Source organism: Cyanistes caeruleus, chromosome 3, assembly GCF_971803275.1.
Source record: "Cyanistes caeruleus chromosome 3, bCyaCae1.hap1.1, whole genome shotgun sequence".
NCBI lineage: Eukaryota > Metazoa > Chordata > Aves > Passeriformes > Paridae > Cyanistes > Cyanistes caeruleus.
The window spans coordinates 106764514-106792397 of NC_141703.1; the positions used below are offsets into that span (position 1 = coordinate 106764514).

General features: G+C 35.3%; 1 protein-coding gene across 2 annotated transcripts in view; it reads right to left on the reverse strand.

The window, feature by feature from the left end:
- The window catches only part of GBE1 (1,4-alpha-glucan branching enzyme 1), a 136163-nt gene that overhangs the window by 6143 nt on the left and 102136 nt on the right, over positions 1-27884 (reverse strand). The window contains exons 13-16 of one of the 2 annotated variants that reach the window (XM_086883562.1): positions 11260-11444; positions 10026-10178; positions 5025-5141; positions 3275-3322 (exon numbers count right to left, since the gene is read on the reverse strand). In XM_086883562.1, the coding sequence (XP_086739688.1) occupies positions 3275-3322; positions 5025-5141; positions 10026-10178; positions 11260-11444 (503 nt within the window). Of the gene's footprint in view, positions 1-3274; positions 3323-5024; positions 5142-6883; positions 10179-11259; positions 11445-27884 lie in introns of those variants that run through there. The other variant, XM_086883561.1, reaches the window with a different exon arrangement.

The following is a 27884-nucleotide window of genomic DNA, read 5'->3' on the forward strand; positions in this document are numbered from 1 at the left end:
AGGCAAGTCCCACACAGATCCAGGCTTCTGGCACTAAGACAGTATCTCTAGTAATGAGACAAAAAAAGATGTTTTCAGCCAAATTCTTACTCTTTATACTTTTGTTTTGTTTGTTTTGTTTTTTGTTTTTTTTCTTTGTTTGTTTGTTTTTTCTCTGTGAATATCCAGAAAATTTCTAGAAAAAGAAGAGATTTAAATAGCTAGGAAGAATACAGGAATAGCACATGTAGGAAGCACCTATGAACAGCAGCAGCTATAGGCAGAAATATCACCTTACATATTTCAGGAAAGGACTAAAATATACAGCAATCTCCAAATGTATCTAAAAGCCCACAAGCATGAGGTTCTGCAAATGACAACTGCTACTTTCAGATCTGTCAGACTAATTCAGTACCAGGTGCAAGCACAACCAAAATTGGCTGGAACTGCAATGAACTACTCTTCATCCGACTTTCAGGACTGGAAAACACCAAGCCCTAAAAATAATTTCAAGGTCATTTTGTAACAGATGGGAGAATTACTAGAACTCAGAGCTAGATCAGGCACTGCAGAAAAATACTCAGTAGCACATATTGCAGCTGGTGGATGCAGAAGGCAATGTCACAAGAGCTTGTGCCAACATTATCCCAAACTTTTAATTAAAATGAGGGCTTTAGACAATCTTCTGTCCCTGTATCACCACTAATTGTCACACACGGACACTATTCTGAGAATATAATTAACCATCAAAGAATAAAATAGATGACAGCTCTTCCTTTCTGACTATAATTTATTATACAAAATCTCACACATTTTGGTTTTCATTTTGCTAGATATTGCACATGACAAAGAAGGTATGCTTAAGATAATGCAAAGTTCTGCCTTCCAATTTGTTTTTCAATTTACAGCTATACAGCATGAATATGCAGAAAATAATTTATTAGACTGTCGTGCTTCATTTATGCAAAATAAGTCCATATACTGCACAGGGTGTGTCTCAAAATTTCTCCTCTATTATCTTCTCTACTCTTTTGTCAGGTTGGGAAAAAAGTATGTTAAAAATGACAGCAAAACACCCTGAAAAACAAGGACACTGAAGATGAAGATAGAATGAAACAAAATTACTAAGAGAGTAACTTTACATTTGCTGGTGGTTTTAAGAAATCAAATTATCAATGAAGATGAACAAAAGAATTCAGAAATCTTAATCACCAAGAGGTAAAAATCAAAAAGACCTTTGTGGCACTAAATTCTAACTGATTCACCTAGTTTGAACAGTTAACTTTCTAACTACAAACATTCTTTCATTTAATCTGTATATCGGTGCATGTCAGGGGAGAAAACAGTTAAAGATTACATCAGTCCCTTAAAATTCAATACATAAATCCTTATCATGAAAGTTATTTAAATCAGTATTTTCAAAGCTAAGGCCACTAGCTTTTAGATCAATTCAATCTATGGGAGTATTTTAATTTGTCCACAGACTCAAGGAAGCAGGAAGTTGCACTTTGACATTGAATACTATACATTAAGGTCAAGGTTAAAAACTCAAGCCTTTAATAAGGATATTCTTAAAATAAACTATATAATTTCACTTTCATTTAATGTGAAAAGATTATATTGCTGAATGCCAAAAACAGAGAAATAAAATAAAAAGACAGGACTGGGGACAGGGGAAAAGCAATACTCTGAGACCTATTTACTTTTTTTAACTAATTGGAATGAACTACAGAAAAAGTAAATCTATAAAAGTTGAAATATATTAAGCAATTATATTTCACAATAAATCATATACTGCTTTTCCAGTGACACAACATCCTCTGCAATATTCCACTAAGCCTGCTTATTACTCAGTTTCTGCTGGTGCGCAACGTAGGAAAGTATAACCCCTCCATCTTCATATAAATTCAAACTTTTGGCATGGTACAAAAAATTTACTAGGACACTCATTGATAGCTAGCTCTTTCCTACAGCAAAATTCAGTCAAGTTGGATATCTTAGAAAAGACCAAAGAGACAGTTGGAGTGATGCACTATTAAAAAATTATTTTTTTCTTCCCCCTGCTCCAAATCTAAGTTTCACATCCAACCACAAAAGCCAACTTAGGTACCAACAAATGAATTAATCCATAAAGGGGCACTAAGATCTGACAGGGGCTGAAATGTGTGTGCAGCACTTAATTTACATCAAGCAAAGAGATGATGAGACATAAGCCAGACTAAATGTTTATAGAAGCATTCAAAAAGCACACATCTTTTATAAAACAAGCCTCCAAAAAGACTGGTATGAGAATACCAGAGTGGAGTTGTAAACAGAAATGAAGCTGTGGTAAAAAGAGTCTATTCTTACAGTGACAAAATGGTTCACAGCCTGTTATTAAAAAATTTGATTACATGGAATGTTATGTACATTTCATGTATTTGTTAACAATCCATTATAGAAAAAGCAGTGCAAGCAAAGTTATTTAAATAAGTCATATTACAAAGGGCATTTCTGTGCATTTTCTGTGGAGTTTTCAAGGTGTGTCTGATGATTTTGAATTCTGGCCCTCTAATAGCTTTGCTAAACAAGACTGAAAATTGTACAGTGAAATGCTCAGCGGTGCTTACAAAGCTTCATCTTCTTCCAGGATTCTTTCCTCCAGGAATTTCATATCTCCCTTCTCATTTTGATATGCCACCTTGAATATTACTTTTATTAGGTGATTTTTAGAATCAATCATGTCAGATTTAATCTCCTATTTCTGTAACACATTTGTGTGCTACTTAAGCTTGACTTGAGAAGCAGAATTATTGCATGTGATTTTATTTTGTCACAACCCTCTGGGCATGTTTTGCTGACAATGTTTACTCACACACCTTAAGGGAGGTGCACCTCTCATTATAAAATTACTTCTTCAAAGTTTGCAGTGGAAAAGAAACTAGAATTTTTGAAACAAGAAACTAAAGTCTCATGCATTATGAATTATTATTAAACAACAGGAAAATAACTTTCATGAGTTTATTAGGGTGCCATCATACGATATTTGAAAAGAATTTGGTGGGAAGACTTTTGAGTTAGATTTTAGAAACTGCAATAAAGACTAAAGACATTCCTAAGCAGGACAAATTACCCAATAACTTGGATACAAATAGCTATTTGAAAGAAAACATCTTTGTTTTACTGCAAAATAGCAGCTGGAGGCATTTAGTGTAACTTTTGTTCTTTCTTGCGTGAAGATCTATTTGCTGAATTCTGGTTTTCCAGATTTTTTTCGCGATTGCTTTTACTTGGTTTCCTTTCACTGGTACTTTACCTTTACTTGGTGCATGTGACATCTTCTGGGGGGCTGGCTGGAGGTGTTCTGCGAATTGGGTGGCAGAAGGACATAAGAGAAAGTTTACCTGGGTTTCTTTTCTAACCTAGAGGTGCAATTGCCATGCCACAGCTTATGCTGCTGTGCTTGTCACGTGCTTTATCTTCCGCGTTCTCCTAGCAAACCGCAGCTTTGGACTAAATCTAATGGACTAAATGTGAAATACACATTCCAAATTACAGTTAATTGGCTTGCAAAAGTTAAGTTAGTGATAGATAATTAAGATGCTCTCCAATCACCCAGGCAATGTATTTGAATTGGGCACACGAAGCAAGAACTCTGGAAGCAGTAATTTGCGACATAACCCTCAGGAATGAAATCTTAGACCTTTCATTTCAAATTAGCACGAATACTTACCCATGCTGTGAAGGCACTGTCACATGCAGATACTTTAAAAACAAAAAAACCAACCCAAATCCCACTCCTAAGATCCTTTACACCAAGCATGATGAAAGCACAAAAATTCTTTCACGTAGTGAAAATATTTTAAACCATGCAAATGAAAGAAATGCCAATACTCAGGATACAATGAAAGAAAGAGAGAGAGAGGTTAGAAGTGACAGTAACTCTCAGGAGTTTAGACTTCATCAGAAAAGTTGTGACACTAAAAATTCATGCTCTGTTCAGCCATGGAAGAGGAGTGGCTCACACAAATCAGTGCAGATGCTCCATTTTTGCAGGCTCTTAAGGTTACAAATGTAACTTATTTGCAGGTGTTCACATTTACCAATATACCTGTGCACAGAGAAACACACCCTTCACCCACATAAATGTTTTAGGTGTAAAAATCTACTCAGCAATATAAGTGATTTCAGATTTCTTTCAGTGAACTCTTGCCTTAAATCCCAGCCTTTCTGAATCTTATTCTCTTGTGCTTGTGAGCATATACATGAGAATGCATATAGAAAGAATGGGGAATATGTGCACATACACACATATACATACATAAAGATTAGGAAAAATTACATTTTAAAATTGCTAATTATGATGATTCTGATTTCAAGAGCAATTAAGAAAGGCAGAGTTTTATTAGTGACCACCTCAGCTAACAGAAATTGTATGCAAGGATATGTCTCCCAGTTAATTCCAAGTGATTTCTGGGAAACTCTTTATCCATTATGCATATCAGTTTAGGACTGGAAATCCTTGAACCTCTTGATCTGAACAGAAATCCTGTTCCATTTTGCAAAGTTTTTCTGTAAACTAAGGAGGAAAATGCCAGTTTGGCTCAATTGGTTCTAATCCATGTTTGTAGAGTTAAGCACACGATTTCAAGACAGAAAAAGAAGATTCAGTTTCTGCAGAGCTTTAAACAAAGCAAGCATGAAGATGCAGTTTCTCAATATGAAAATGAAGCAAATTATAATATCAAGGATAGCAACTCAAAAGCATATTAGTAGATTTTCATGCATGTTGGCAAGAAACACTGTGTGCCACACACTGCAAAAAGTGCATGAAAATATAAAAGAAAGGTTTAAAGAGAAAAATTAGCTGGCATTATTGGTTATAATAAAACCATAATGTTATCTATACTGTATTTAGACAAAGGTTAATTTCAGAAAATAAATTAAAAATTTCCCCTTCCCCCAAATACTAGAAGAGACTCCATATTTGTCCAAAGAATTGCAAAACTTACACAGATGAAAGTAAAATTGAAACAAACAAACAAACCTCCAAACAATTTACTTACCATAATTGAATTAGGTCGATAATTGTGAGGATATTCTTCAGAGAAGTACTCTGTATTGTGGTCCAGCCTTTGATGCCCTCCATATTCTCCAGCATCAGAATCCAGAAGGATTTTATACTTAAAGGCAACTGTTAAGGAACTATGCCAATTACCTCTTAAACAGAAAAGAATCAAAAAAAAAAAAACCTAGAAAAACTAGGAATGGAAATAATGCAGTAATGGAAGCATGCTGATATATTCAACATAAAGCAAAAATTATAACAAAATCTAAGGAAATAATGGAAAAACATACAGAACATATAGAAGTCATATGAAGATCTGCCCTGAAAATTTAATTTTAGCACAGTGACTCCTGTTAAAGCAAGTACCTCCCAGTCTCTTCTGCAGTCTGCCACGAATGATAAGTTTATAGCATTACAGCAGATATACACAGCACTTTAGGTGATGAACTAGACTAAAAATGTACCACTAAACAAAACAATGCATTTGAATTGCATTTAAGAAGTAACGTAATTGTAACCATCAAAATCAATTGGTATTTAGCAATATTTTACAGTCTGCCAGAATCTGAACAAGTGTCAATGAGAAAAACATGTAATTACAAAGAAGAGAACCCCACAACTCCTCTGAGAGTCTTCTGGAAAAGAGCTGAAATTATTATAGTAGAGAGGAACAAAAGAAAGAACATATTGTAAGAGAAGGCTTTTTAAGATACAAATATTCTGACTGCAGTTGTTAAAATGGGGTGAATTATTTAACAAAGTGTAGCAATGAGTTGGAATACCTGTAGATACTTAAAAATAGTCAAACTGATTTAGCAAAAAATAAAAGATGAAATAAAGTTGAAACAAAGTCAGAAAGCATAAATAAAGATAATAAAATAAAGATAATAAAGATAAATAAACAAATAAATAAAGAGCTAACTCATATTCAAAAGTAAACTTCTGCTTATTAGGGACAAGGACAAATAAAATATTTTTTTTTTTATTATTATTATTTGAGTACCTTGCATTTTCTTGATTGGACATAATTAAAGCATCTTTTTCCCTCCTGAAGTGACAATAGAAAGCTATATCCACTCCCCACAACCCAAAAAAGAGAGGGAAATAACAATGCTTTATAATCCACAATCTGTTTCCTCTATTCTATGCCATGGAAGAATCTTAATTTCCTAGAGCTTGTATTTAATAGGATTAGGGATGAGCGAAGCAACACTCCTTCAAAAAAGTGTTCTTAAACTGTTCTTAGGCTTTTGTGTTTGCCAACCTTTTGAAAACAAGCCTGAAGGATTGTGGTATAAACAGAATTGTTTTCAAGTCTCTTTACATAACTCCATCAGATGAGGTGGGAAATTTCCCAAGCACCTGCCCTGCTGACTGAAATCTCTGGTGACAAGGAAGGCTGAAGCATGTCATCACACAGAATTAACCACAAACTTACTCTGAGACACTTCAGTCTTGAAGATTGCAATGAAGAGCACATAAGGAAAACAGCAAAGCTCCCAGATCACAAATGGTAGCTAATCCCTTCCCCACAAGTGTTTGCAGCAAAATGAGAGAATGGTCCAAAACTGCCTAGTTGTTCAGTTCTACAGGGCACGTGCACAAAGACACCATATTCTCCAGCAAAATCTTCATATTTGTTATCTTTCCTTATTAAAATAGTTTGGAAAATTATACTTTGCCAGCTTTAGTCGACAAAGGTTTTCATGTGCACACCACACACACCTCTCCCCTCCTTTCTTTTATAAACTCCAGCAAATTACCATTGATTTGTCGTCACGTACAACAGGTAAAGCCACAAACCACAAGATCCAGTCACTCTCTTCAGTGTCCCTTCACCTGCAGCAATGTCTGCTATTATTCCACTACAAATTTTATTAGCATGGCAAGAGAATGCCTCCATCAAACATTTCACACCTTGCTTCAGTGATCTGAACTATACATTAAATGTAACAAGTTATCAATGTTGTTAAAAGCCCTGACATGTTTAGTGATTCTCTCAAAACTATTTACAGCAAATGCCATTGTTATGGCTATGCTGTTTGAAAAACAATCCATAAAATTATGTCTGTATTGCCAGAGAGCAGTGCTGAAGTTAGTATCACCATGTCATCACACACAGATAGCATATTTTGTATAAATACTGTTAACCACATTCTGAATAATGGGGTCACAAAAGAATTTTAAGATCTTCACAGATCAGGGAAAAAGAACTAGTTTGCTGAACATGTGCATTTACCTTCCAACTTAAAGCCTCATAAAAAAGTTTTCACATTTCAGAATTTTACAAGCATCTAGTTTTCTGAAGATTACTTTCACAAAAACATTAAACAATAGATGTGCTTTTTAATGAAGTATATAATAGAAGTGGTTTTTTTTATGCAGTGATGTCTGTTTTGTTTCTGTGACAGTGTTGGAAATACTAGTCTGTAGTCTCACTGGAAAAAAAAAAAAGCCTAATTTCTGTGTGGTGCTCCAACTAAATTTCCCACCCACTACAAGGGAGGAGAGCAGCAAAAGCAATGAATCCTTGTATAGATAGAGCTGAAAATTGAAAAACTGACACATTATCTACCACATTTATTACTGAGTTACTATGCTTTTATAATGTTTTGAAATACATATTTTAACACAATTTTAAAATTTAATCTTCTTCATGTTTAGTGACACATTTGCAAAGCAAATGCAAATCATAAAATAGGATAATTTGTATTTTATTCCAACAGTTACTGCTAATAAAAGAAACCAAGTAGTGCTTGTGGGGGTCCTAGAGTCTTAAGAGGTTAGGCCATTTTGCTTTTAATAATTCTTGAATTTCACTGAAAAAACTAGCATAGCCAATTTCAAGATGAAGGATATCACTTTTGCTCCTCTCCACACACTGCTAATTTCAAAGACTAAGGATTCAACCTAGATGTGATGAAAAGCATATGGAAAGTATTTGGTTAAATTTTGTAATGAAGTAAAACACCGATAAAACTCAGCTCAGGATATTTCAATGGCAGTTGAAGCCATTTAAAAATACAACACACGCACAAATACTGAGAGGGAAGGGGGGTACTGTCCCTTTTTGCTTCTGCCAAATGTGATTTTTGTTTAAACCACATGCAAATTTACAGATATGTCAATTCGTGTTGGTTGGTAATTATAAACATAAAATGCAGATTTACTTTTGAGCCAAGATAATAAACCTTGCTAGTTAAAAACAGGAGGGATATACACATATAGCTTAATTTTAATGAGACTTCCAACACTGATGAAAAATAATTAAACAAAATCAAGTGTGGAATCTCAAGGCAGGAAAAGGAGTAATTCCTGAAATCTTTAAGCCCTTTGCCTGTTCTCTCTCCATCCTTTACCATGTTCCCATTGAATAGAGGAAAGGTTTCCATATTGAATTTTCACTGCAGACTGGCCTTGAAATTCAAGCACTACTCCACAGAAAGGCCTAGGAAGTATTAAAAACATAAAATTGGAAACTTATGAATGGTTTCTCCATTAACATTCAAAGTTTTATCTACAATCAGAAAACTAGAGACAGCTGACCTAGACGTTGATTGTTCATCTACCTCAAAACTGAAGCAAATTAGGCAGAAATAATTTGTTAGTTCAAGCTGCCTTTCTCATGAAAAGGCTTCTGAAAGGGAATAATTTATGAAGTAAAATTCCAGCATAAGCACAGAAATGTTTTTCTTTTTCCTTCACATAACAGCTCAAAAACTGGGCACTAGGATACGCCACATACTTACAAAGATTCACGGTGCTGCAAACCTCCATCTTCTCCCGTGCAGATCAAAGAGGCATTCCCACATTAGTATGCTGTATTTCCTATTCACACCTATTAACCTTAAGTATCAACTACCTTGATGGAATTTAGCATTTGACTGATCCTAAATTAAGTCCTTTGTTTTACCAGGCAGGGACAGTTACTGCACTTCAAAGTGGCGTCTTTGCCTTCAGCCACTGCACGCCAGTGACTCATTTAAATGACCTTACTTGCTCATTAGAAGCTCTGGATGAACATTGTAAATGTCAGAGAGCCTGAATTAATGTGGGGATTCTTAAAAAAAAAGTGTATTTTTTGCAGCATTTTGGTGACAATATTTGTGATTCCTCAGGCTGAATCTAGCTCTTTGCTTATGGACAACTCTGGCTACAAATCATAGAATGTCTTGAGTTGGAAGAGAGCCACTAGGATCCAAGTCCAGCTCTTGGTCCAGCACAAGACAGCCCCAAGGATTATATTTGCCTGAAAGCACTGTCCAAATGCTCCTGATCTCTGTCACGTTTAGTGTGCTGCAACCACTGCCTTGGGGATCCTGCTCCAGTGCCCAACCACCTCCTGGGCAAAGAACTTTTCCCTAATATCCAACCTAAACCTGACACAGCTTCATACCATCCCCTCAGGTCCTGTCACTGGTCACCAGGGAGAAAAGATGAGTACCTGAATGTCCTTATGAACCCTAAATTCATGCCACTCTGGTCTTCATTCACTCTGGGACTGTAATGACACACATTATGCAAAAATAGCAATATGTAAAATAAAAAAAGAACTCTTTCCCATTACATTTTTTTTCTGCTTGAGCAGATCTAAGAGCACATTCCCAGTCCACTCAGTTTTAGAGATGTATAAATACAAACTCCCTGATGAAGGTTTGCACTAAGGCACCTTCCTGCATGACTCCATGCAGCATCATCCCCCTGTGGTGGTTTTCTGTCATGTATTTAAGTGGGAGTTACTTCCTTTTCCATTCCTCAACAGAATTCCAAAAAACAGCTTCACAAGTCTTCAAATTGCATTTTTTTTTTAACTTTTGCTTTCTACAAAATTCTCTCTTATGAAGAAGACAAAGTTATAGATTATTTTTTTAGCTGTACACAAAAAATTAAAGCAACATTATATTGGTGACAAGTGATTTCTTACCTTTTAACTACAGGTTGAATTCATATTAGGAAAAAAAGACAAAATCAGCTTTCAATTTCTAAAACTTTTCCCCACAAATGGAATAGTAAAAGGATATTTTCCTGGAGTTTCAATACCCACTCTGTAGTCCACATAACTTTGGTATGGATGGAAATTAAAAATAAAAATAAGACCTGCTCTTTCAAATGCTATGACCTTATTGGATTCATGCTTTTCACTCACATAGGCCTAGGGGGAAAAGAAAAATATCAACACTTAAAAAATATTTAATTTCTAACAATGAATTAACAAAACCAAGAAAAACCCTACTGCTTCTGTACCTCATTTGAAGTAATACAGGTAAATAAATATTCCAGCAACAGAAATAAAGGAAATAACATGCAAACTGAAATTGTTTATCTATGAAATGTCATATAATGGTTTTGATTACTAAACTGTAGCTTTCTTTTTACAAGGAAATGTAAAATTTCAGAGGTTGAAGCCTGTTCAGCATAAAGAACTTGAAAAATTCTTGCTCAAAGATTGATAACATGGTCTTTCCATCACACTTTCCTTTAGTAAAAAATGGATTATTTTTGTCAAATTAAATCTTCAGCCTATTTGTTATGGGGATCTGCATCACATATACATTATTATTAATTCAGAAAATGAAGCATTCAATATATTTTTTTAGAATTCTGCATGAGAAACAGCTTTGATAAGCCACAATAAATGACTGCACATACCACCTTTGTTTTACTTGGTAAAGCCATCAATAAATATCTAGACATCAATTAAAAAAAATTCTTTAAAGTGGGCTAGTAAGAAATAATTAAACACTGAGAAATGAAAACAATTATTTTCTTTCATAAAAATTACAGTGGGATACTAGTGTAAAAATGGAAATGCAGAAGCAGCAGGTTGAGGAGTAGGAGACTATAACTTACATTAGATATGCTGAAAGTTGTTCCTCAGAAATGGAGTAAATATTTTTATAAAATGTAATGTCAGAACAACTTATACTTTTTCAGAGCATTCCTTGGATTTGATTACGGATAATTTTATAGTTTGCTTTATCCAATCCACAGATACTCAGTAAAAAGAGGGAAAAATAATAGGAAAGGACCTTGTTATGAAGCTAAAAGGAGGTTTCAGGTCTCTGTTAGCCATGGAAGATAATTCAGTGCCATGTTTTGACAACATGAAATATATGCAGAGGCGCATAAAAAAATGCTGTTTGAAATTTCAGCACTTAAATTTGGAAATGTTGTTACTCTACATGTGTACCCAACTGGTGACTAAAAGTTAACATTTTCTATATACATCTTACCGGGGGAGATGCAAGCCAGCCAAATCTTTCCTCCAATTTATTCATATCTCTATCAAAGGCATTTAGGAATTTATAGCGAAGAAGATCATCCTCAGTAAGATTAAACTGTCTTCTGGCATAGTGGTAGCTCTCATTATTCCCTATTCTGGGGAAGTCAAGCCATTCTGGGTGTCCAAATTCATTACCTGCAATTAAAAATATTAAGGATCCATGAAATCACATGCTAAGAGTACACTAAGCCTGCCAAAGCAAAAATATATTGTTTATTTCCTTTCTACAAGTTTTAAATTCCAAAGAATCCGCTTCCATATATAAACCAGTCATTTTACTATTACGTCTCTCATTTATTAATACGTCTCTCAGAACTTCCATTTGTGTTAGCAAGGTTGTTTGGCCATTACAGCTACAAGAATAAAATATCTGTGGACTCCAGGGGAAGTATAAAGTGACAAATTATGAACTCCATGTTATCACGCCATGCTTAAAAATTTCCCAAATATTTTTGTATGTATGTAAGTGCCATCATATCTCAGTTTGGTTTTCTATAGCAGTAGCTTCACAAGTCTGCCAGTCTCACCCAGATTATCCAGCCCAAAAAACTACTGAGCAGACTTCTCTTGAAGACAGAGAATAGGTTTATTCAAACTTGGATCACATTCAAAAAGAAGGAAGGTTGACATTTAGTCAAGAAAAAGTTTAGTCTCTGTTATGTAGAATCTCCAAAGCAAATCTCAGCTGTCAGAGCTAAAGATTGAAAACAAGACCTCATGTGGGACTCAATATTTTAAGTGATTTTACTGTATCCAAAGTTTTCTTGGTTTATATATTGTGTCATTATTACAGTTAGAGACAACTCCAAATGCATTTAATAATTGTAATTCATGCTATAACCTGCTGTCCTGCAGACTCTCTGTCATTTTGGACTATTTGACACAGGATTAAAGGGTATCAAGTCCCTTGCAAGTTAAACACTTGTTTCAAAGCCCACGATAGCTGATTCATGACAAACATTTCAAAGATTACACAAAACCCACTCACCATAAAACAGACAGAAAAATGTGTACCTGGAAATATGTATAGAAAGAAATATGATGAAATGTAAGAGGTTTCCTACTAAAACAAGCAAACAAAAAAATAATAGTAAAAGGATCCTCAGATTTCCACAAACTGTTACTCAAGTTTTGTCAATGAACTCGAGCTTTGTGGGCTGACAAAGAGCAAGGATGCCAAGGGAAGGCAAGAGATTCCTGGCTGGATACCCTGCATGTACATCCACCACTCACCTGCCCTCCCATCCAGCCTGCACTGCCTAGAAAGCCAGGAGGATACAGGCAGCAGGGACAACTATGAACTTTGATTTATGAAATGATTTCTGTAATTCCCTGCTTCACAGGAAAAAAGAAATGAACAGAGGACAAAAGAGAGAACCCTCATATATATTTAGGAGAATCCTTCAGAGTGGTATCAGCTTTGTAAACAAACTGACAAGTTGTAAATTAAATTTCCTATTCAAAAGCTAAACCACTAAATTTCATATTCAGCTCAAAACTGGAGACAAATATAAAAGAATCAGAATCACAGCAGGATGTTCAAAATGACCTTGGAAAAATGCTGGACTGAGCTCTTAAACTGTGCTAACAATATGGTTTGGAAAATGAGGAAAGATATTGCTACAAAACAGACACTGTATCTAACCAAATTCAATATTCTCTGCAGAGCTAGGCAAGGTATTACCTTCTTTTGTGATCTGCACACTATTGAAAAGATGAACTACATGAGATAGTTCAGCTAAAGACAGCAAAAACATCAGAAAGTCAGAGATGACACACATCTTGAACAGATAGGCAAGGAAATCGTATGTATTTGCTCAAGAAAGAAACAAAAATGGGAGAAATAAGCAATAGAAGATAGCAAATAAATTAGACTGCAGTAGGCCATCATTTCCATAGATTATTTCACTGTAAGTTGAGCAGACTTCCTTCAGGTTTGTAATGTGCAACGCCTCCCTCACCTCCACTTGCTTTGCCTATTTCCCCACCACAGTAACTAATGTGGTTCCAAAGCTGTTTTGTTGTCTTGGCTTTTTAAAGGGAACAATGTAAGTGCAGCAAAATGCTAAAATCAGTCTTAATTTCCTTACTATTACTAATGGCTATTAAGAGAAGAAAAAGGAATTTAGCACAGTGCAGCAATTTGACAAAACACTAAGATACTTATTGTTGCCAAAAACACAAACCAAGGTCTAAACTCTGCATGTACCTTGACAGTCTGTATCTATGAGAATCTTCTGAGCCTTTTTTACTAGTTGCTTGACTGTAAAAGGGTCACTTGATTTCTCTTTATAGGAAGAAAATTAGTTCACAAATTGTAACAGAATGAATTCAAGTAGTTTTGGTTATGTTTTTCAGCTGTGGTAAAGAGAAAAATAAAGTAACATTTAGGATTCATCTGCATCTTATGATGCATTAAGGCCATGCATCCTGTGAAAAACCCCACATCTAATGCTATTTTTTAAAATTGCTATTTTTTTTTTCTAGTTTAAGTTCATAACAAATGACAGAGAGTGACTAGGAAAGGAAAGGCACAGGTAAGTGTCCAACACCTATTTCTAGAGACAGCTATTGGTTCACTAAAGGTGAAGCATCATCTGCCTCCATGTTATGCTTCTCATCTCTGAAAGGCTTCAGCAACATTCACTTCTATGCTTAGAGGCTTCCACAATTATCAAGAAGTACAACTGGGATTTCTTTTCCTCTAATTAATTTACTGTTTGATGTAAAGGTCTAAACTACAGATTGAAAAGACACCAGCTGCCACAAATGATGCAAATCAAGACAATGGAACTAATGTGGGGGAGGCAGAGAACAAAGCTGAAATTAACTGAAATTTTGATTAGAGAACAAAACAAAGACAAATCCTTGAAGTGCAATGCATGCTAATTTTATCTAGGAATTAATTGAAGTTTGCTATTTCCTGCATATTGCACACACTGGACAACTTTATTATGTACAGGATTTCAAGATCACAATTCCAACAAATAAATTAACTTTCTACTACCATAATGAAAATTTATGTCACCCTTGTTTATGAGGCTAGAAATGCATTTACACCACAAAAAAAGTTAGGCTGCCAATGATTCTATAAAAGTTGAACTGCAGAGGTCAAGAAAGTTTTCTTGATTTCCCTTCTTTAGACACCTTCAGTGGCAATTCTCTCTCAAAGAATAAGCCTAAGCAGACCTGAAGAGATACTTAAAAGATGGAGCAGGCAGTTTCAAGAGATGTTATTAGGAGTTATTTTCATTTTGAATTAAGTATGGCACTAAATACTTAAAAGCAATTAAAACAAGTAGTTTATTTAAGAAGTTTAATTAGGTATATAAGGCTAAACAAGGTTTTAAATGATCTGAAACACGACAAAATGATCCTATTTAAAGCTGATAAGCTGGAGACATTTTGGGATAAAATTCCAACAGTTCCACATTTAAAGTACATCTATCAAGGTATGTGTAGTTACACCAATTTACTGAAACCAGATAATAAAATCATCCAGGAGTTGTAACTGCTTTGAATTTAACATCACTACCTTTGTGAACAATGATGACAGTGCAACAATTTGCAGGCTATAAATAGAATCAATGTAAATCAGATCTAGATAGCATATCATTATAAATATCTTTATTTCAAACAATAAACACTTCAAACAGTGAATCTTCATTTTCCCTAGTTGTAAAGCTCTTGGGTGTTAAGTAATTCTGATACTCTGTATTTACTCATATTTGTACCAAGTCTTCTTAACAGTCATAACTACCAATCCCAAATAATAAACACTATACTGCCTCTGAATGAGGAGAGAATGAGCTTCATTGCAAGCATTCCTATAGTCCTGAAATCCATGCAAATATAAAATAAAGTGAAATTCCAAATGGATTCCTGAAACACCTGGGTTAGATGAGGACCTTCATATTTTTTTAATCCTCTAGCACTGGTATTTAATGACATATTGGGTCAGAAAAGACTACAAAATCAATTCAGGCTAACAATTATATTTTAACTTCTGCATAAAACACAGATAGAGGAAATCTCTAGCATGAGATAATGGCAGAGAGGGTAATTGGTAAAGATAGTTCTGTGAAAAAATGTATTTTTCTCCTATTTTCTGAAAAATACCAGATATGTCTTCTCCCAAGTTATGAAAGACAAAAATCAGGGTAAACACCGTATCTGTTTTGCAGCTTAGATCTCCTGTGTCTCCTAGGGGAGAAGAGAGGGAACATTTAACACTCCCTGTATTAAAGGATCAAAGAATTTGTCTCCTCTTGGATCCTACAGTCATGAGGAACACAAGGATGCCTCCAATGTATCCAAGCCATGGGGAAGGACTTAGTCCTTAAAATGCTCGCCCTAAATCACACAGACACACAATACTCTGTACAGGGGTACAGTTCCTGCTGCTTCTCTCCCATTCCCACTTCCCATCAAGGCTTGCTCTGTCTTCACTCATTTCTTACTGATGTTTAACAGTTGGGAGCTATTGTCCCACACAGTTTTATAACACTGATAAAATAGTTCCAGGTTCTTAGAGGAGATAATATTCCAATTGTTCCAACAAAAATTCCAGCCATACTAAATGGCACTGTTCTGTTCTCATATTTCAAACTCAGATGTCTCTTTTGCCAGATAAGTTACAGAAGATGAAAACCCAAACCAAATAACAACAAATAAAGAATTCTCCTCAGAAGCACCAACTCTGCACCTCTGTTAGGAAGGGCTGGATGGCTGAGAAGATTTCTGACACAGAGGAACATCCAGGCATAGGCATAGTAAACAGGCCATAGCATTGCTTACTATGATTTACTTTATTTTCCAACAGAAGTAGATCATCAGATGGTTATGCCCACATGCTGGTATTTAGCAGAACAATATTTATACAGAAAAAAACCCACATTTATCTGGAACAAATTATTCTTTCATTTACTTATTTGCAGTGTTCTAGCAAAGGAGTGTTGAATAAAATCAGTGGCCTCACTGACAACAGTATTCAGTTCCTAAGGGCAGATTAAAGTTTTCCCTTGAATGTTCACTAAGCAGAGCAAGAGTTCCTGCAGTTCAGACTAACAGACAAGAAAACAAAAGAGCATCATGAGGAGTTACTTAAGCTAGAAGGGATTTTTGAGAGGATAATTATTTTATTCATCTTAGAAATTTTCAGGCCTGAAAGTTTACATTTTAGCCCTCCTTTCCCAGTGTAGAATAATATATTTCTGACTTACAACTTACTCAATGCCCTCATACAGTATTTAAAACAATAAAGTAGCAATTAAATTCTTTGTGGTGCTTCTAGACTGAAACAGTTCCCATTTTGCTGTTTCCTATTAGCTGCATCCTAGTAAAAACAAGAGACTGACTTTGATACTGTGACATTTCCACCAGGCTCTAGGTGAACATGGCACAGTATACATTATTTAGTCAACCACTTCCAAGAGCTTGCTAAAATATTTAAGAACAGAAATATTGCAGAACACATTGCAAAGGTTAAAAAAGCCCCACAAAAAACAGACAAAACCCCCTCAAATCTAACAAGAAAATACAAATCTGTATTAATATTTTTTTTTAACAGAAGATGCAGAGAAGTTCTAGCTGGATCATTCAGTTTGGTGCACTGCCAATTATTAACCAGTACCATAACTGACAGGTTAATAGGCTTACAAAGTGAATTTAGGACAAGGAACAGAAAGAGGTCCAAGAAAGGTGTCAGTCCATTTGCCCTGGGATATCCAATAAACTTACTACTTTCAGTATGAACTTCATTAATTCATTTTAAAAGATCATATAAAGAATTAAGAAATAAAAATGTAAACAGAAGAAAAATTACACTTACATAATGTTTGATGCATAGAAAAATTAAAATAAATCAAAAATGAAAATTCAGTATTATCCTGCTCTTGTTACAGGAACAAATCTAATTACTTAAATAACTATGCATTTGTTAACAGCACAAAATGAGAAAATTTTAAATAAAAATTAGGAATAAACTTTAAACAAAGTAGAGGGGGAGAAAGGCTTTCTAAAATAGATGTCAGTAATCAAAACAAAAGGTGCATTGTGAGAAGCCTTGGTTTTCTTGAAACAGTAGAAATTAGCTAGCACCTCTAAACCTCTTCTTACCTAATGTCCTCAAAGGAGTACATTCCCAAGATTCTTCCCAGACTCCCATACCACTGCTTTGAGATTAAAGCTTCTTTCTGACACCTGCCTCCTGCCCTCCACCTGAGACTGGTTCAACCCTGCCATGCTGAGAATGTATTTATAAACTTCCTAAAAACATTTGCTCTATAAAAATCCTTCTCAAGATCCCCACAATCTTAAAACATCTCTCGTCTGCCATTGTTTCCAGTGAACCTGGGCACTTACTAAGGTATTTTCAAAACCAGAATTATGTAATTACTTTAAAAATCTTGGAAAAGGCACAGCATCATACTGCTACACTACTTTTTCTTCAAAGAAATGGAAAACTCCAAACAGCACCTGAAGTGGTACCTGGGCACTGCTGCAGCTCTTGAAGAGTGCAGAGACCCTTGATGAGCTCAGTCTCAAGGCTGTGGCTGCCAATAAGACTCCTCTGATGCAGAAAATAAATAAATGGTATTTCTATGTTCCCATAACAGTTATGCTTCGGTTCAGACAAGGAAATGGAGTTATTTGTTTTCTGAACGTTACATAAGTGATTTGTGACTTTGGAAGGTACAAGCTGTGTTTTGTTTGCAGGACTCAGCACTGTTTCAAAGCAACCTGTTCCTGTAATGTCTCCTGCTATGTAGTTGCATATACACAAATATAAATAAACATAATATTAAAAAAGAAAAAGGAATCAATAGGTGTATTTGTTTCGATGCACAATACTACACAACAGCTGAACTCTTAGGTGGAGCTAACACCTAACTGCAGTTATACTTTAGATATATAAGGTTATTTGATTAAGAATTAGTTGTCCATGGACAAAACAAAAAGAATATTCAGAAACCATAATGGAGAGTAAAATTCAATATTCTACTCTCAAGAGTTTATAGAAAGAAAGGGGTTCAAATTTTAATATCAACTTATAGAATTCTCATGCAGAAAATCTTCAATGTTAGCAGAGAATTTTACCACACTAAGAAGTTAAAAAATAGTGAAATTATTTTGAAATTAGCCACACATCATATTAGATAAACTTTTTACACTGAAATTCTTTCAGGTCCCAGTTCAGCAATTAAACATCATGGCAACATGTATCAAAGAGGTTTTTGACCATCATTTTCTGAACAGTCTTTAATTGTTAGACAGAATTAAGATTGGGAATATACAGATATATTTTCCAATTGTTCAATTTTTATGGAGTTTGACAGCACCACTCCAGCATAATGTGTGTAGTGCTTGGTCAGTAAACCCAAATCCATCATTAAGGAGAAAGGCAAATATTGTGATCCAGAACTGTGTATTAGCAATGTCTCACAATACAAAACGTCTTCCTAAACAAAAAGAGCTGTGAGCAATTTGAAGTCAGGTTTCTCTTACAGAGTGTCCTCAAACAATGTGTTTCAAGAAACACACTTGCTTTAGTGAGCTGATAAAAAAGCACAGCCCTGGCAAAACCCAGCCTTCCCACTGTTCACCAGTGCATTTTCTTTCTATAATTACTTCAATTTCACTACTTAGCAGGAAGACATTCAAATTTTTATTGTACTTCTACCTCACAGCAAAAGAATCTACGAGACTGATGCTAAATAATCATGCACTGAGGATTCAAGGTCATATCAAGTTAAGGCTTTAGGTTTTTTTCTTTGCAATTTGGTTTTGTGTGGGATTTTTGGTGTTGGTTTGGGTTTCATTACATAACAGATGAAAATAAATGCCAAGGACCGACACTGGAAAAGATTGGCCAACTATTCCTTTGACTTCAGGGCTACTGCTGAGGGATGAATGGAATATGAGCCATCTGTAAAACTCAACCATGCTGGGAAAAATATAAATACCAAATCCACACTTCGAGAGTCACTTCATTAATAGTTTAAAATAGTCCTCAGAGAAGACATAACAGCTAAATAATCCATTTTTCTACAGTTATTGAAGTAAATGTTATACAGAGACTCACAAAAAGAATTGAATGTGTAGAGAAAGAACTTTGAGTGTGGGCAACAAGTAAAACCAATCTTCTTATCCTGCTACTTTCAAATGCTCATACTAAAGCTTTTTGTGAAATCAATAGACGGCATGAGCTGTAAAAGTAACTCTTCATAAGATATTATCTTGGGAAAGAGTGATGATAGCTACATGGAGCAGCCAGTACAAATGTTAGTTTGGTGTTTTCTAGCCCTATTTAAAGACAAACCAAAACCACCAACCCCCGTAGGGAACACAACACAACACAACACAGCATTACACGTTGCTTCTTGGCATTTCCAACACGGCATGATTGCTGGGTTTTGGAAGGAATTTTTAGCTAATAATTCAAGGTAAAACATGGGGCTGCTCAAATAAACATCTAACAGGAGTTCAGACATATTAAAGAAGAATGGTTAGAGAAGAATCACATTACCTGGAGTAAAAATTAACTATTTAAGCTAGGGAATTACAAGTCTGCCAAAAACCTTGTCAAAATGTGAATATTTTGCAGAACCTGAGGAGAAAAGAGGAAGCCTCAATTGTTACGAATTCTCATTAGGCCTATGCCAAATTAAGCAATACATTTACATTATGATTCATTTGCCTTTTACTTATTAGTAAATAAATAGATTAATCAAGTACCATATCCAGTTTAAACTCTATCAAGTGGAAATAATTCCCTGATTTTTCCGCTCACAATAATTTGACTCTTTATCTGGGAAGAAAATTAGCTTTGAAATACACTGAAAGAACAAAACTGCTGCTTTGCTATGTGTTGCAAAAGCAGTCTCCTCAGTGGATGGAAAATATTTTTGTTGGTATAAACATAATTTATGTGTACATCAGAAGATGTACACATCCATTATTTTAGAGTATTTTGTTCCCCCCCTTTCAACTTCTGTATTGTTATCTTCACAGTTTGGGGCTTTTTTTGTTTTTGTTTTGTGGGGGATTTTTTATTTTTTTTTAAGATACTCTTACATAAAAAAATGAAAGATGAAAAGTAGTTTATGTAAGACTAAAGTAATTTATGAAAGACTGACCAGACTCTAGAAAGCAATTTTTCTAAGTCATGTTTATTGGTTTTAGCACATTTCAAAAATCCTAGCATAGTATTTTTATGGTGACAGCATTATCTGTTGCAGGATTTCTTGCTCTTTAGAGTCAATGTCTAAGGCAAGAATATTTGCATTGTTGGTGGGGTTTTTGTTTGTTGTTTTGGTTTTGTTTTCTTTGTGGAAACGGGTATTGAAGTTTTCAAGTTTAAGTTTTTTTTCAGAAAGAACAGTTAGAGATCAGGAGTCAAGGTCTCTGATATTTTGTCATGCTACAAAAAGGGCAGGTTTTAAAAAGGAGTCTCATTTGCCTGATAATCAATTAAACTACTTATGACTGTGAGTCTGCATATTAAAGTCAACTGTTCTTGAACAGAAAATGCATGGTTTAAATTGAAACGCCTTGCCTGTAAATGAGATCTATTAATGAAGGTGAACAGAAGGGATATATTCATGAGAGAAACCTCTGATGTAATTCTGACCTGTTCAAGGCACTAATTGCCCTGCTCTTCCCTCTCCCTCTTACTAGATAGACTAAGGAGCAAATCTCATGCAGTTTTCAAAAGATATTCTGAACTTTTTGCAATATACAATGAGTCTATCAGATGACACCTGAAGAATGTTAAAAATCAGGATTCATTTAGAATCATTGAGATGTGCTGCTTCCACAAAAATACTTATTCTTGGAATGCTCACTGCATCAGATTTTAAAATGCAGCATAGATTTGCAACTACTTCATGTGGACGTTATGCATGCACATTTTATATGAAAGGAAGTGTCACAAAATTTGTTTTTTAAGCATCTTAAACCTGATCCTTGAGCCATCTTTAGTCACATCTCAGAGTATAAGAACAAAAAGAAAATTAAAATATCATAGCAAAATAATGCTCAGATATTATTAAAATTCTTTTACAACTGTTTACAAGACCAGAAGAGGATAAAGAAAGGCTGTAATTAAGAACCAGCCTCTGAAGATCATCACCTCCTAATACTAATCTAGAATTAGTTATACCAGAATAATTGCTGGTCTTCCAGTGTGAGTGGGCATGTGGAGACTACAACTACAGTGCAGGCTGGGGCAGACCCTTACAAGTATCCTGATGGCCAAATGGGCTAGATTCACAATGTAAAGAATAGTCTTGACCCACCTATACATTAACCAGTGTCACCACAACTGAGAAGTGGGAAAAAAGGGGAAAAAAAAAAGAACATAAAGAAGAGGGAAAAAAATTTAGATAGCAGGACAGTTTTGAAAGCTGAAGCAAAACCATTGCTCCTATAAAAAAGGGACTTTAAGGAATTGATACTGATGGCACCTTTGCTGCAAGCAGCAAGTGAATTTTAAAATAGTCACCAAAATCTATAGAAACAGCACAGTTATCCAGGAAGGTGTTAATCTTTTTTTTGGTTTTGTTGTTATTTCCTTTTGTTGTTGTTTGTTTCTTGTCATTGTTGTTTCTGTTATGTAAGGAGACAGGAAAAAATAAATCTCATGATATTGAGAGAAGAGTTGTTTGTTGAAATTTAAAATATAATACAGAAAGAAACTAGATTGTAATCACAGCCTTTCAAAAAGCAGTTGCAGCCAAAAAAGCCCTTTATGTATGTTTAGTTCCTCCTTCACAATCTCTTTCCCTTGTACTTCAGAAGAGGACATGCCTTAAAAATCAGCTTTAAGAGGCATCAGAAGAACATACTGTATGCCCTGACTTACATGGCATGATTCCACTCTCCTTCCTTCAGGCAATCATTCTCACCACAGCCAGAAAGACTAGAGGAAAGATTATGGACATTTGCTCCCTTACAACAGGTCATATGATAAAGAGATTTTAAGAGGTACTCAGAGTATCATGAGGCAGAGCTTCTGCCAATTTTTTATTTGGTCTTACAATTTTCAGGGTTTAGTACAGAAAATTTTTCAAATCGCTGGGAAATCCAAGCCCCACTAACACACTCCATTTCCTGATGATGGCCACATTCCATAGGTAACTCCAGACATGTATCAATCCACACATTAAGAAATCTAACATGGGGTATTATCGCTGGAAAGTGATCCAGCGCTTTTCCTGTCTCTGTGGTGCAGGTGGGAGGAAAAGCTGAATTCTGGATGATGTGTTCTGGTGGCAACTGAGGAAGGGATGACTCTGAACAAATGTCTTTATAGCCAAGAATGCTAACCTTTATCCAGAGTTATTCCCATGAGAAAGGAAGGTTCATGAAGTCACACTGGTTATCTGTCTTCACACAAGATTTTTTTTTTTTCAAATAACTTTGTTCAAAAGAGGTTAGGAAACAAGTAAATAGTTGTAAAATACTGGTCTAGAACTGTGAACCTTTGAGATTTAACTTCTAAGTAAAATAGATTCACCATGAGCCATCCTCTCTGTTCATTCCACTATCTCATGCCTCTTTATTTGCAGAGGACAGTTAACCCTACTGGCTTTGAAATTCAACAATTTCCTATATACACAGAGGCAAACATGACAGTATTCATCCTACACTCAAAACACATTTAAATTAGCACCAAGACCTGAAACAGCTAAAAGCATAACAAAGCTGTAAGCCCTTCAAGACATGACTAGCTAATAATTTTAGATTTTTTCTCTGATGCCAAGTTAATGAACAGAAAATGAATTTATACTGATAAAAGAGAATCAGAGCAGAAACTATTCCCAGATTACATTACCTCTGCTTAAATCATGATAAAATTTGAATTTGTTTTTCAGTTGAAATAAAAGTTGTGTTTCAGTTTGAAATAAATATCTCTGAACTAGTGTACAAAGTAATAAAAACAATCTCATTTAGGTAGCCACTTCTAATTTTTCCCTTGATCAACTTTTTAGTAAAAACATATGTTCATATGAATTGCTCCTTTCCCTACCCCAAAGTTTCGTATAACTGCTGGAATTAATTCTGTATGCATGCATTTTTAAAAAATATTATTTCCAAAAACAGTGTTTCAATTCACTGAAATATGAATGCATTTGAAGTACTACACTTCATGCTGTCATTGCACTGTACACAAAGAAGATATGAAGCTTTTTTAGGGGGGCAAGATGAAAATATACTGCATATAATGCTTTTTGTGCCTTGAAGACAAAACTTCCTTGCCAAGGGAAAAAGTAAACTTTGATCTCAAAAAAAAAAAAAGCCCAAACCTGCTTCTATGTCTGAAAAGTGTTGTTACAACTGTTTGAGGAAAGCCAAATATGCATAAACACTACGATGATTTCTCCTCTCCCCCTCCAGCAATGCTGTATGGAAATTCAAAATGACAAAAGCAAAACACAAAACCCAGACAGGAAACCATTAGAGATTACTTGCATAAAGACATTTTGAATTGGACATATGAAATTTCTCAGTAATGATTTTTCATTCCTTTGTGGGTTTTTTCTTTAAAAAAAGTAAACTTGCTCAAGTGATAAATGCTTTACACAGATCATCTATAAAAAAAAAGGGGAGAAGAATCCTCTGAAACAAGTAAAATTACACCTTTATCTGCAAAAAAATATTTTCCAGTGTCATTACTAATTTTGTTTTGTTTCATTTCATTCCTTTAACACAGCCACATTATAGTGGTAGCTTATTTCAGTACTTGTTTTCTTATTTATATCTTAATGGGAACATTTTACTGTCAGAAAACACTTTGAAAACCTGATACATCATGGTAACAGCAGGAGGGAAGAAAAGAGACAGAGCCCTAACAGGAGCCTGGTAAAAACTTCTCATGTCCCTGAGCCCAGCCTCATGGTATCCCAAACGTGGATCACATCATCCCTCTATGAACTGGGAAATAAAAAAAAATACAAATCAAAAAACTTACTGAGAGACTATGATGTGCACACAGTTCCTTTATTAAGATAAATTTTATTAAATTGTACAAGCCCCTTCCTGTATTTCAGTTTCCAGAGGCAAGCAATGGATTTAGTTCTGTATTCTTATGTGTAATGTACAAACCAAGCAATAGCCTTCCACACAGGAAATAAAAACAGCCCTTCTGGCCTATAAATATGAAGGCAACTAGTAAATACAAAAAGGGACTTCAACAATTTCCCTGGAAACTTCAATTATGTCTAGGCTGAACTCTGAAAGATGAAAACTATTTTAAATGAAGATACTCCCTGCTTCATATTTAATTAGGACACACCTTTCCAACACATAAGTAGGAAAGCAGGATATTAATACATAGCTTACTATATTTCTAAGACTAGTCACAGACAGAACTGTAACAAGCTTAGTACAATATTGATTTTTCCTCTCTCCAAACAGAACAATAAATTTCACATGCTGAGGAGATTTGCACAAATAAGGCAAGATTTCTTTCATCTATTGAAATTAATATGTCAATACTCTGGCATGATTATAAGTCTGTGGGCTTTGACTAGTCATAAAATCATTATGACTGGCTGCAAAGCCCACCACTAAACCATGTCCCCAAGAGCCACATCTGGTAAGCACCTCCAGGGATGGTGACTCCACCACTTCCCTGGGCAGCCTGTTCCAGTGTCTTTCAGTAAACAAACTTCTTAATACTCATTCCAAATTCCCACTGGCATAACTTGACATGATTTCTTCTTACCTGGCAGAAAAGACCTACCCCCACTGGCTACAACCTCCTCTCAGGTGGTTATAGAGTGTGGTAAGGTCACCTCTGAGCCTCCTTTTCTCCATGCTAAACAAAATGTATTGAAGAAGACTTTTAAAGAAGTAACTATTCACATATTTAGAAGAAATACATAACAGCTGTTTAACTACAGCTAAATACTAAACAAGGAGAAAAAAAACATAGTAACACAACTGAAAACTTATGGAATATAGAATATACATTCACATAGTATTTTGTTATCTATAAATAACTAGCACTTGGCTTATGTTAGCTTAGATGAAAGAAAAATGTGAGTTATGGGAGTCCACCCATGCTCAGACTTCTGCACTTTTCCCTTCAAGCAATATTATGCACAATTCATGACTTGTTAAAATGGTGGCAGGCACAAGGAACTACAATAAATAACCAATCATGAAAATAAACAAACAAGAACAGCTCAGCTTGAACCAAGTTTTTTTATTTGTGTTTAGGAGTGCAAGATAAATCATGGAAAAGCATGCTGCCAATCCAACAGTGTGTGTTAACACAGGTTAATGTTTTCCATCAGATATCCTTTTTTTGCCCATTAATATTTTGAAATAAGACCATACATTTCTCCATTATGAAGATAAAGGTTGTAAACTTAAGCTGCACAAAGAGCTGACCTATAACACAACCAGCCGGATGATCCAGGCTTTCCTGCAGTATTTTGTATTAACAGTTAGCTGGATTAACAAAAATATGAGAAGCTTAAGGGAGCTGTTTCATAGCCTACAGATTGACTCTTAAATCAAGAGTGAGTGGATTACTAGATTGCTTTTAAATAATCTCTCTATAAAAACGCCACTTGAGAAGATATTCTATTAAAATACCTTGCTTGCAGAACTTGCTCTGAATTTCACAAAAAGATCTGAATACTTATCCCAACTGAGTAAAAGTTCTAAGCTTCTGGCTGTAAGAAGACTGCACTGGTACTTCTAGCTTTGTGAATAATCCTGTTCTCCTTGAGACATTAGTCACTCGTCCTGTTACTCCTCCTCCTGCCCTGCATTTTAATGTAGCACATTACATAATGTAAAACATTACTACTACTGAAGAAGTAGTGGTTTATATTCAACAAGGCATCCCAACTCAAAAGGTACATGTACTATTGAAAAAAAAAATAATCTAACAAAACCCCAAAAACAATCTCCCTCCAACAAAATTCAATTTCTTTTCAGCCAAAAGCAATTGTATTGTGTTTATAAACTCCCTTTCTAATTTACCCCACTATAAATTCTACCAGTACTTAGATCAGGCAGTAGGAAGAATTTTTTTGTTGTGTGGGTGGTGAGAATGGAGAAGTTTCCCAGAGAACTTGTGGATGCTCCATCCCTGGAATTGTCCAAGGCCAAGCTGGATGGGGCTCTGAACAACCTGGTCTAGTGGAAAGTGTCACCTGTGACAGGATGCTTGGGACTTAATGATGTTCAAGATGATCTTTTGGTTGTTTCCCTTCCAACCTAAAACATTCTACAAATCTATGGAATTTCAGATTGAAGATCTCAAAAGACAGAACAGGTCAACATTTATAAAAGATGTCCTTGTGCTAATATGCTTTGCTCTGCAGACTTTACCGCTTCTCTGGAGAAATAAAAAATACCTTGTCTCATAAAAATTAATGCAAATTTAACTACAATGTGGTTCAAAATCTTATTTTGATTTTGAATTCCTTGTGCAAATTCCTCTGTGTTTGTTGGATTGATGGCCTCAAAAAATTAGGACAATGAGAAGATTCTAAGCTAATAACATCTTGTGAAAATAAGCTCTTGAACATGTAAAGGCGTCTTTTTTTTTACTCCAATGTCATCATAAAGTGTTATCTCAGCTTAAGCTACATTGATTTGGGGAATTAATGACACTACTGAGATGAACTCATTTCAAATTATCTCAACTGCACGCATTAAAATCCAAATTGGAATATATGCCTAAGGATCTATTATTCAGACTTTACAAATACAAAATGTCACCTGCGCAGTCGTGTCTCAAACCAACAATTCCTTACTGAGTAACACGTGGGGATTAATTCTATTTGGCTCTGCACTGCCCAGAGAAAGCAGTCTGAGAAAGAGCAATGTGTCACCAAAGGAAGGCTCTTTGCATGCTCCTGCATCAGCTCACTAGAGCCTGATGTTGCTAGATCACTTGATTTGGATCACCTTCCTCTACCTCTTTAAAAGCCAACCTATGATGTATAATCAGGAAGAAATTTTCTGCTCTTTGGTAGATGGCTTTGGAGAATATAGATCCATTTTTCTCTCAGCCTTTTCCAGACTAGTGAGTACAGACAAACTGCAAAAAGTAGAAGCAAAACACAGCTGGGTGTGGTAAGAGGCTGCTGCCTCTTCTTTTCAGCATTGGGCGTTTCAAATAAGTAGCTTAAAACAAGTACTGATAAATTATCAGCATCAAAACTGCATGTAACACAGTGAGCAACAAGGAGAAAAGACAAAGGCTTTAACATCCACACTGTATTTACCCCTGCTTGAATGGGCATGCTTACCCTTTTTTCCTGCTCTTAGAACACAAAGGTCTTGCACAGATTTAGTTTTTACCAGGCAGACCACTTCTGTAGACACCTGGCATCCAGGAAATGAGTGACTCCTGCAGTAAGCAGTTCATTAGTGTCACTGATAAACTCAGAAATCAACTTTAGTCGTCTGCTCTCTGCCATGGCAGAGGCCAAGTTCTGCATGAAAACTGTATATTATTACATGAACTTATTGAAGAAGTACAACAGAGAAAATCCCCCCCCCCCAAAAAAGTCTACTCTCTCTCAAAAAGGTAAATTATAATGGAGA